Source organism: Neoarius graeffei, chromosome 13, assembly GCF_027579695.1.
Source record: "Neoarius graeffei isolate fNeoGra1 chromosome 13, fNeoGra1.pri, whole genome shotgun sequence".
Classification (NCBI taxonomy): domain Eukaryota; kingdom Metazoa; phylum Chordata; class Actinopteri; order Siluriformes; family Ariidae; genus Neoarius; species Neoarius graeffei.
This window is the reverse complement of record NC_083581.1, coordinates 29,351,213-29,363,386: the sequence shown is the minus strand read 5'-3', so window position 1 is coordinate 29,363,386 and position 12,174 is coordinate 29,351,213. Positions and strand designations below refer to the sequence as shown.

The 12,174-nt window shown below is 42.8% G+C and overlaps 1 protein-coding gene across 2 annotated transcripts in view; it reads left to right on the top strand.

The window, feature by feature from the left end:
* Positions 1–12,174, top strand: part of magi3a (membrane associated guanylate kinase, WW and PDZ domain containing 3a) — a 439,861-nt gene that overhangs the window by 336,069 nt on the left and 91,618 nt on the right. For both annotated transcript variants that reach the window (XM_060937472.1, XM_060937471.1), the window contains exon 8: positions 3,349–3,452. In XM_060937472.1, coding sequence (XP_060793455.1) covers positions 3,349–3,452 — 104 coding nt within the window. The remainder of the gene's footprint in view (positions 1–3,348; positions 3,453–12,174) is intronic.

The following is a 12,174-nucleotide window of genomic DNA, read 5'->3' as shown; positions in this document are numbered from 1 at the left end:
GGAAAGCGCGGTTAGACAGAATTCACCGTCAAAATTTTACACGATGTGACTGTGTTCTGCACACTTCAGTGGTGGAGCAAAGTCTGGCGATCCAAGTCACGAAGCCTACAACGCCTCTGTCTTTGAGTTTAGTCATAAAAAGTGCAGAAACCGAAAAACAGACAAGTCAAAGAACTGAAAAGGGCAACTTTCTTGAAGGATCGACTCCCGAAACAAAGCGCAAACGATGCCGTGTAAGAAAGCTCACACGTGCTTCGCCTTTTAGTGTTTCTGTAGGGAGATCGAATGTACTATTTGACCCTGTCGTCCAAACAGCTTCCTCTAACAGCCCAAAGATTGTTGTAATCTGGTAGCGTATGAGCTTGAGGAAGATCAGAGTGAAGGAAATCAAAATCAACTCAATAAAGAAATCTGACACGTCTGCTGTGTTTACAGTACGTTCTTGACTGAGTGAATCCCTTGCTTGTGTTCTCATGCACAAAGCATTTTGTATTTTCTTAGGGCTTTCTCGTCATAACCAGCAGCCAGCAAAAAACGATTTCACTGTGGATTCTTCTACAGTGGTGCTTGAAAGTTTGTGAGCCCTTTAGAATTTTCTGTATTTCTGCATAAATATGACCTAAAACATCATCAGATTTTCACACAAGTCCTAAAAGTAGATAAAGAGAACCCAGTTAAACACATGAGACAAAATATTATACTTGGTCATTTATTTATTGAGGAAAATGATCCAATATTACATATCTGTGAGTGGCAAAAGTGTATGAACCTTTGCTTTCGGTATCTGGTGTGACCCCCTTGTGCAGCAATAACTGCAACTAAACGTTTCCGGTAACTGTTGATCAGTCCTGCACACCGGCTTGGAGGAATTTTAGCCCATTCCTCCGTACAGAACAGCTTCAACTCTGGGATGTTGGTGGGTTTCCTCACATGAACTGCTCGCTTCAGGTCCTTCCACAACATTTCGATTGGATTAAGGTCAGGACTTTGACTTGGCCATTCCAAAACATTCACTTTATTCTTCTTTAACCGTTCTTTGGTAGAACGACTTGTGTGCTTAGGGTCGTTGTCTTGCTGCATGACCCACCTTCTCTTGAGATTCAGTTCATGGACAGATGTCCTGACATTTTCCTTTAGAATTCGCTGGTATAATTCAGAATTCATTGTTCCATCAATGATGGCAAGCCATCCTGGCCCAGATGCAGCAAAACAGGCCCAAACCATGATACTACCACCATCATGTTTCACAGATGGAATAAGGTTCTTATGCTGGAATGCAGTGTTTTATGTTCTCCAAACATAACGCTTCTCATTTAACCCACTGACGCCGGATGCTGCGTCACGCAACATTGCCCCTAGCGCCGGTTGTTGCATAACGCAACATTGCCCCAAATGCCGGTTGCTGCATAACGCAGCACTGTTGATTTGTCATTATTTTCAAGACTCATCTATGTGTTAACAAATGTGTTAGTGTTAATGCTGAATGAGCATGATCCAATAAAAGCAGAGAATTTTATCTTTTAAATGCAACTTATTTCATGTCTTTATGTGGTTCAGAGGCTGAGATATTGAATTTTTCATAGGCGTTTTCAATTAATTATTTTTATTTCAGAAAACCCTCAGGCAGATGGGGACCTTTTCTAAAAACTGGCTTAGGCATTTGCAGACGTTATTTTGCAGGTGTTTCAGGCGTCAATGGGTTAAACCAAAAAGTTCTATTTTGGTCTCATCCATCCACAAAACATTTTTCCAATAGCCTTCTGGCTTATCCACGTGATCTTTAGCAAACTGCAGACGAGCAGCAATGTTCTTTTTGGAGAGCAGTGGCTTTCTCCTTGCAACCCTGCCATGCACATCATTGTTGTTCAGTGTTCTCCTGATGGTGGACTCATGAACATTAACATTAGCCAATGTGAGAGAGGCCTTCAGTTGCTTAGAAGTTACTCTGGGGTCCTTTGTGACCTTGCCGACTATTACACGCCTTGCTCTTGGAGTGATCTTTGTTGGTCAACCACTCCTGGGGAGGGTAACAATGGCCTTGAATTTCCTCCATTTGTACACAATCTGTCTGACTGTGGATTGGAGGAGTCCAAACTCTTTAGAGATGGTTTTGTAACCTTTTCCAGCCTGATGAGCATCAACGCTTTTTCTGGGGTCCTCAGAAATCTTCTTTATTTGTGCCATGATACACTTCCACAAACCTGTGTTGTGAAGCTCAGACTTTGATAGATCCCTGTTCTTTAAATAAAACAGGGTGCCCACTCACACCTGATTGTCATCCCATTGATTGAAAACACCTGACTCGAATTTCACCTTCAAATTAACTGCTAATCCTCGAGGTTCACATACTTTTGCCACTCACAGATATGTAATATTGGATCATTTTCCTCAATAAATAAATGACCAAGTATAATATTTTTGTCTCATTTGTTTGACTGGGTTCTCTTTATCTACTTTTAAGACTTGTGTGAAAATCTGATGATATTTTAGGTCATATTTATGCAGAAATATAGAAAATTCTAAAGGGTTCACAAACTTTCAAGCACCACTGTATGATCAGTCTTGATCTTTCTCAGCTCTTCTACCAATCTTTTAACTTCTGCAGGTCAGTAATTGTCAGAACACCCATGTTGACAGACGAAGAAGGCTGCTGACTCGCTCTCACCCGAAGTAGAGATGTTCAAAGCATTCGCTACGATATTTCCAAGCGCTTTTTTTTTTTTACCATTTGATTTCTCAAAGTCCACAGAAAAGGCTTTGCAGATGTCTTTATGCTTTTAGTTAGTTTTGACATTTCTTTGAAGGTTTTAGGGAGTTTTAAACGCGAAAGATTACTGTCCGCATGTTTCAGTCGGTTTATATTTTGGTTACACCCCCAAGATACAAAGCATTATGGGTAACGTGAAAGTAGTCAAGAAAGCAGAAAGCATGATATGCTGAGGCTTACAACAGCAGACGACCACATCAGGTTCCACAAATACATTAGGTTCTAAATGGGCGTGTGTTTCGTGGAATTGAAATGACATTTCAGTTTTCTCACCAGATTTAAAAATGTGCAGTAGAGAATGGCAATATTTGATCGTGTGAAGGGTTTCCCCCCAGGCTGAACCTCGTAACAAAGACAAGGAGACGGTGAAAAAAATTTCCAAAGTGGAAAAAATCAAACTTATTTTGTCTCGAGTCAGTGGAAGGTTCTGTACAGAATTATAATCAAGAGACGTTGACAAGACTCTCGGAGAAACCTGCACATGTAGCCTGTAGTTTCGGGAGATTAGCATAGTTTTCTCATTTGCTGGTTGTGTAAAGTGTGAATTGCTTCTCTTTAAGATGTGTCCTGTTTGCCTGCAGCCACATCAATCAGAAGACCCAGTTCGAGAACCCTGTGATGGAAGCAAAGAAGAAAACCAACCAGGAGACACCCATGGCGAGCCAGCCAGGAATAGCACCCTCGGGTAATAACCAGATTAACACCATGTTGATCTTTTTCCCTTTTTCCCCATCCACGGCATTCGTCAACATGCTTAACTGATCATTTAGTCATTAAGTCAGCTACGGCTGCGGCTCCTCAGACTTCAATCACGCCATTCATGTTGAGAAGAATTGGAACTCTCAAACTCTGCAGTGTCAGGGTAGAACATGTCAATTACGGAAGTGCCAGAAGCACGAGCGTTTCACCGGCACCCAATTATTTTTTCCAGCATGTACAAATGAGTGACTTGGATGGCGTCATGAGCTCTATCAAACCTCTGTGCTTTTAACTAGCTTAGACAGGGTTTTCGATTCCGGCTGTACCCGTCGTCGGCATTTAATTCAAAGTTCCCAGTGCTGCCTTGCTTTGTGCATGTCTTATTTTGACGGGTGACAGGTGAGTTCGAACGGGCTCCATCTCTCTAAAAGCCTTGCCTCGCTGAGCTTTCCCTTCCCAGCATGCTCTTTTACTGGATCCTCAAAGCCCATGGCGTTATTTCAGCGCTGAAAATTGAGAGTGCACTAGACTAATGCGAGAGCATGAATCTTTCAGTCTTCATGCAGATTTCCTTTGCTCTCATCAGAAAAAAAAAAAGAAATCCACAAGCTCCATCAAACAGTATCCTGCTCGCTCATGGATTTGTTCCACTCCTGCTGAAAACTCTGGACACACACTCAAATTTGTATGCATATTTGCTTTTATCTTGGCCGAGCACTCGTTTTTATCCTTATTGCTCGGCAAGCCAGAGATCGAACAATTCATGTGCCTTTGTTATTATCGTATGTCAAGACCAAAGGTGTGGGGAGAGTCAGCAAAAACTGTACTCAAGTAAGTGTCGTTACTTTATTATAATAATAATGACTCAAGTAGAAGTAAAAGTACTCCTCGAAATAATGAGTATGACTAAAAAAAAAAAAGGAATCTCATGAAATGACTATTCAAGTAGTGAGTCACTTCATATAGATTACATCTCTAAAGCCTAGGTCACAACCGGACGTACGATTTTTTGGCCGTGCGATTTTTGGCGTTTCCCAAATCGCTGCGGTTTTTTTATTCGTGGAGAAAGACACACGTTGGCCATAAGTTTGTCTTGCAACCTGAAAAAAACGTAAGCACCCGTAGAGTTTGACATGACAAAGAACCTCTGCGGCCGGTCTACGGCTCGAAACTCAGCACGTCACACGCGCGCCCTCCGTGCGTTTCTTGCGTTTTTTGCACGTAGACCGGCCGTAGGAGCACGTACGGCCGGTTGTGACCGAGGCATCATGTATGACAGTCAGATGCATCAAAATATCAGTTATGTCCAAAATAAGCATTTTAAGTGCTTGTCTAATAAACACAACATTCAATCTGCTCATTCAAGTACTAAATCATATTCCTAATCCATATATAATTAAGTTATTCCACGAAATCAAGTCGTACATGAGCTCATATCGGCTATAATCCATGTGCAACGAGATTGAGTGGAAGAACTTTTTTAACTCTATCCGCATTCCCTGGGTTTTGAGAAACGGAGCGTTTTTATTTTTTGCAAATTCGATAAATAAAAACTTTATACAAAGCGTGTGACAAAATGATTTCCGCTTAGAATGTAAGCAAACCGGCGAAATGACAGTAGCAGTTTATGAAAAATACCAGGGCTTTGAACCAGAATTTTTTTCCTATTGGTTCGTTCCGAACAGAAACGGAATTTTAACGTTTCCGGTTTTGGGTTCCACCATTAAATAGACGTTCCCGAACCGGTTAGAACAAAAACATTTCGTTCCCGGAACGGTTCATTACGTTCCCTGTCAGCCGTTTAACAAATGGCTATAAAATTATGTCTCTGTCTCATCCAGCTTAAGCCAAATGTAGGCTAATTCTATTACAACCTTCATTAAATAAGACAAGAAATAATTCAAAACAATTATTATTTCAAATGTTGGCGATTTGGATTCTCAGTATGTCTTCCCATCTACACAAACAGAAAAAGTGCCAAAAATGAAAGATAATTCGTTTAGTGTGTTACCAAAGGCTAGTCAGGCCCTATAGAGGGCTACCGCATGACGTCACCGCGCCGCGAGATTTTGTTAGGCGCCATATTGGAAGACCAAGTACACATCTATGCAAGTACATACATACATAAACTACACCTGAAATGTAGCCAGGGCCGGTTCTGCCCTAATCTGGACCCGGGTGCAACATCGCGCAACCCCCCTCCCCACCCCACCCCCAAAAAAAACACCAGTCTAAATCAGGACAACCATTACATAACTATAAACATTTTATATCAACTACTTTAACTAAATGGGTTATAATAAATAAGCCTGCAGGCAGCCACGGCGGGCTGCCTCAGAAAAGTAACCATTTGTCCTACCTTAAAACTCGTTTTGCATTTTCTGCCTCCTTTTTTGTATTTTCGACCCTCCGTTTATTTTCTTTCCTTTTTTGAAAACCCGATTTGTGTCCAGACATTTTGTTCTGCTACCAACGAACTAACTCGTCAGGTCTCGTCTCTCGAGCCCGCGATGATTCCCGTGGGAAGGGCAACAACTGATACATTTTTACAAACAGCCAATAGGGAGGTTGCAACGTTCAGGCTCTTCTTTGCTCAGACACTCAGTAATGCACTTGCTGAGTAATGCACTTACTCACTTATCATGTGGAGACGTGATAGTAGTCCACCCTCCCGCTCTCTCCATTCAGTCAGCGAACGTCACACAGGAAGTGAACCCCAGCGGGTCATAGACACTTGCACAGGAGAAGAATGACTTTTTTATTTGTAGGCTACGGAAACTTTGAGGAACGAAATAAAAACCGGTATTAACCGGTTACCATTATTTTTAATAAGCGTTTCTGTTCCGGAACATAAAAAATAAAGTTTCTGGTTTCGTTTCTGTTCCATGTGAAATAGAAAAAGTTCCCGGTTCTCGTTTTCGTTCCTTGAACCGGTTCAAAGCCCTGAAAAATACTATCATAATTTTTGAAAAATTAAAAAAAGATAAGTATTTACCATCAAATACTTTTATTCCATATTTTGTTGCTTTGTATTTTGGGGGTTTTGTTTTTGAGTAGTTTTTATTTCGTCGTCGGTTGGTTCAGCAAGACGCTCCGCCATTTTGTTTTTCTCTCCTCATGGGATATGAGCTGATATCCTAGTAGTAGAGTAGCCAATCAGAGCGCGTGAATGTGGCTCGAAGAATAAATTATATATTTACCAAATAATATGAATTAAGGCGGGGCAGCACGGTGGTGTATTGGTTAGCGCTGTCGCCTCACAGCAAGAAGGTCCGGGTTTGAGCCCCGTGGCCGGCGAGGGCCTTTCTGTGTGGAGTTTGCATGTTCTCCCCGTGTCCGCGTGGGTTTCCTCCAGGTGCTCCGGTTTCCCCCACAGTCCAAAGACATGCAGGTTAGGTTAACTGGTGACTCTAAATTGACCGTAGGTGTGAATGTGAGTGTGAATGGTTGTCTGTGTCTATGTGTCAGCCCTGTGATGACCTGGCGACTTGTCCAGGGTGTACCCCGCCTTTCGCCCGTAGTCAGCTGGGATAGGCTCCAGCTTGCCTGCGACCCTGTAGAACAGGATAAAGCGGCTACAGATAATGAGATGAGATGAGATCATAGTCGCCACTGAAGTCCACTCGATCCTTGTTTACCGTCAATGGATCGGTCACTCGTCAAACAGTCCGCCAGAATCCGAGTAGGAAATGGCCGCAACAGCCTCCGGGGGAAATGGCTGAGCGTAGCTGTCAGTCAAACACAAGTTAGCCAATGGGAATGCATTCCTGGACAGCCCACCCACAAGTGAAGTTTGTGCCAAAACTGCAAGCAAAAAGTCAGGGAGCGCAAACGAGAAAGCTGGAATTGCAACCAAAATAAATTGCGTCAAACAAAACCGAGAAAGATGCAGAACAAAAATGAAAGGTTTCTGAAGAGTAATAGACTGATATTTTGCACGATTACACGAATAATTTGTTTGCCAGTCTAAAAAAAATTGACTTTTTTTTTTTTTTTGTATTTTGATTTGCCATTTTTGTTTGATATTTCAGAAGTATTGTATGAACATTTTGGCACAAAATTGATTCCATAGTATACCAGTGTACCTTCTAGGGGTATGAGATGTATGATTATCACATATAATAATTGAAAATATCTCCATGTTAAATTATAATGTGTAAATGTGAAACAGTGCAAAACTGTTGGGTTCTTGTTAAATATTTTAGTTTTAACAATTCAATGAGATTTTAGCATGACAATGCCTGTGATCAGAAAAGTAGATTATATCGTGATGTAATTCATCACGATATTGACCTTATATTGTCATATTGCCCAGCCCTAATGCTCTCAGGTGTTTGCACTTGTCATGATAGAGTAGAACAATAAAACATGTCTAAAGATCTTTTAATTTACATTTTTTTTTTTTGATAAAATCTTTAATTAGTGAAACCTAAGCTCGCGCTTCTTGGCACATCTGTGTGCATCACCCCACATTTTACACTTTTGCGGAAATTGGAAAGTAAATATGAACTGTGCAGTTTAAGGCAATTTATTAAAAAGAAAGAACGAACAACCAGGCACTCAAGCTCATTCAAGTATGTAATTAAAGCACATTTGTATTTGAGTGTGTGAGCACTTTTTCTGTTATGAAACACGGTGTTGCTGTTAGTGTTACCTGCATTCATATACCCTTGGTTTCTCATGCTTGTTTTCACAATATTGATTTCCCATTACACAACCCTCCTCCATGCTCTGCTGCTGTTCCCTGCTCTAAAACCTGCAGCAGGTGTGCGACGTTTGCAGCCTCCTCGCTATATAACGCGCCGTCCTCGGGCGAGCAACACGAACACTCGCTGATGCTTACCAAGCAGTCTGATCGTTATTATACCCGACCGCTGCTGACCTCAAGCTCCAGAGACAGCCTGGAGCTTAAAGTCATTCAGGACACACGCAGCAGAAGATGAAACGGAGAGAAGTGGATCACTCTTTTCGAAACACAATGCCTACCTGTCAGCTTGAAAATTGAATAAGCCAGGTTAACTAGATCAATTAAATGATTAAATCCATTTACCGTGAGATTTCTCTCTTTTTTTTATTTTCTATATATTTCAGTCTAGGCTGTAATTCCTATATAATTCAACCAAGAGTGACTGATATCACACCGCGTTTTAGTCTTGTGCCTAAATTATGTGCGTTTTTAATATTAGCTTAGGCAGCTGGGCCATAGAAGGTTCACGCTGCATGCTGCACGCTACACGTTCACGTGAAGAACCGGACCCTGGGCCATTAAACTTCATGCTTGGATGTTCACGTGTTGCGTCTGTTCTACTTTGACCGAGTAACCAACAATATGGACTCTTCGGATGACGACGATTGCCTCATTCTGCTTTTACTGAGACAGAGGAAGAGAAAAAGGAACAGAATTTGGAGCCGAGAACACTTCCTTCTGAGAGAAACCCGTGGTGAATTTCACCGAACATTCTATAATCTGCTTGACAATCCCGATGAAGAACTATTTTTCAATTATACCATTCAATTATATTTTTTCTGAAGTTTTCCCCTGAAAGCATAGAGTTAGACCCGTTCTGATTGGCTGGCGCGGCGGTGACCGCATGCATTGACTGGAATTTCCATCTTCACGCCTAGAAAAAAGTGTGCATGTTCATTTCTCGCTTCACGCGTGAAGTGTGCAGCGTGCAACGTGAACGCCGTTCTATGGCCCAGAGCAAGTCATGCTACGTTTGTCCACTTTTATTTACATGCGTGTAGCGTGCAGCATGCAGCGTGCAGCGTGAACCTTCTATGGCCCAGCTGCCTTAGTGTACTTGTCTTATTGGACAGCATTTGAATAGGTTAAATATAACTAACACTACATTCAGACTGCAACCTGAAACGACCCATATCCGATTTGTTGTGAAATCCGATTTTTTTGTTAGGCCATTCACATTACCAATTATATGAGACTTGTATGCGATCTCCAATATGAACGGAAAACGACCCAAAAGTGTCCCGCATGCACAAATTGACACGTAATAAGCACATCTACGTAATACGTAAACAAAAAAAAGCGCACTCCAAGTTTGCAAGTAAAGCATGGAGATGAGGCGAGACCTGGCGATGTGGTTTTTGTGGCGGCGGCGGAACTCACACAATAATCTGATTAATGTGGGCAGCAGACTAATGAGACCGAAGGTGTCAGATTACTGGAAATTTCCAGAACAATCTTATAATCTTGTAATACAGGATGATTTAACATCCAGGTCCCTACCAAATCCACCATTAGCTTGATCAATTCTATAAAAGTCTATTTAAATTCTGAAAACTGTACAAATGTTGTTGTTTTCCACCAAAGAGGCGGGATTAGCCAACGCAGAATAGTGACGTTTGTCTCTTGTTGATGACGTGTAGGTCGCATGAATGCGACCTGTCCGGTCAGACTGCAGTCGCATGTGAAAATAACGGATATGCATCGGAATTAGGACCACATATCCAAGCGCCCTGGGTCGCATGTGAAAAAATCGGATCTGTGTCATTCAGATTGTCAATAACAAATCGGATACAGGTCGCATATGGGCAAAAAAATCGGATATGGGTCGTTTCAGGGTGCAGTCTGAACGTAGTCTAATGCTCGGGAAAGTTGCGAATGCTATTTATCAGACCACGTTACGCAAGCTAGCTAGCTTTAACATGTAAAAACACAGATATAAACAGTCAAAAATGTTTGCTTTTATTAAATGCTGCATTCGCCTCGAGGTTGTAACTCATAATTTCCAACCTCAGACCAGGAATAAACAAAGAAAAATGCCCTCTCAACTCTGTTGTCAGTTTCCCAAAATTCAGCCACATTAATATCCAATTCCAGGCTGTAACGCACATCGTATAACTCTGGTTCTCATCCCGAATAATATTTCGTTGTTTTTTGCCTCAGAATACCTCATCTAACTGTTGTAATTAAATGGCCCTTTCTCTGGATGTGCTAGTCCAGTGTTTTCCAAATTGCTCCTCAGGTATTGCCAGATCATCCATATTTTTGTTCTGTGCCTGTTGATGGCACACCCGAACCAGGTATTCAATGTTCTTGATAGCTCGGTGTGTTAGGATCTCTGGAGAGGAACAAGTCGGACAGTTTGGCATTAACAGGTCTTCTATGCTTTTTTATTGCAGATTCTGAGTTGACTATTTACCTGTACCCTATGTACAGTATTTGTTGAACACTATTTTGTTGAAAATCTCCATTTATATTCCTAACATTTCATGTTTACATTACAATATTACATATTTCTACACATGTGAATGGTGCTATTTGTTCTCAACCTTGGAAAAACAACCATGATTATTAAATAGAATGCAGGAACTTGTATCTCCCCTAATTGTGCATTAAAAATATTGTATGAATGACCATCACATTCACCAATCCATCCGTCCAACCCTACCCATCCATCCAACACATCCCCTATCCAACCAACCAGGCCAATCCCCCCCCCCCCCTTTCAGCCAACCCTACCTCTCCCCCATCCATCCAACACATCCCCCATCCAACCAACCAGGCCAATCCCCCCCCCCTCCTTTCAGCCAACCCTGCCTCTCCCCCATCCATCCAACACATCCCCCATCCAACCAACTGGCCCATCATTCAATCACATAGGCCAACCCTGCCCTTTCCCCTATCCAACCAACCCTACCCATCCCCCCATTCAACCAACCAGGTCAACACCCCCCCACCCCCATTTAGCCAACCCTGCCTCTCCCTCCATCCATCCAACACATCCCCCATCCAACCAACTGGCCCATCATTCAATCGCATAGGCTAAAGGCCAATTTATGCTGACAACCCAGTCCTCGCAGATGGCATTGCAGATAGCGTCTGCGTAGCCCCCTCACCTTCGCAGACGCTTTGCGCGCACCTCCCAAAAATTGTGCCCACCGCAGAAGCCTCGCAGACAGGGTCGCAGACAAGAGGGCTCTGATTTATCCACTCTACATCCGCTGTACACGCACTTCCGCTTCCCTACTTTCCCAGCTTGGTTTGTTTTCACGACCGCCATTTTTAAAAACACGAGCGAAGATGGAGTAGCACGAAGAGCGGTTGATCGAGGAAGTGAGGAAGTACGTACATCTATACGACTCCAGTTCTAGTCATTATAAGTAACCGGAGGATAAACACTCCACTAACCACACCCACCAACTACTCCTAGTGACTTCGCGCCCCCTTGCGTTGTGGCGGTGAATAACATCGCGCACGCCTATTACTCCCCGCTCAACGATAAATTACAACTGTCTGCGAAAAGCTATCTGCGAAAGTCTTGTCGCAAGAGCATGCAGAGGCCCTAACCCTGCCAATCCCCTCCATTCAACCAACCAGGTCAAACCCCCCCCCCAAACCAACCATGCCCATCCCCCATCCAACCAACTCTCCCCATCCAACCAACTCTACCCATCCATCCAACACATCCCCCCTCCATTCAGCCAACCCTGCCCATCCCCCCCTCCATTCAGCCAACCCTGCCTCTCTCCCCATCCAACCAACCAAGCCCAGCCATCACACCCCCATCCAACCCACCAGCCCATCCATCCAACCCATCTGTCCATCAATCCCATTGATCTAGCTAAACCAACGACCAAAACCATCCATCCATCCATCCATCCATCCATCCATCCATCCATCCATCCATCCATCCATCCATCCATCCATCCATCCATCCATCCATCCATCCATCCATCCATCCATC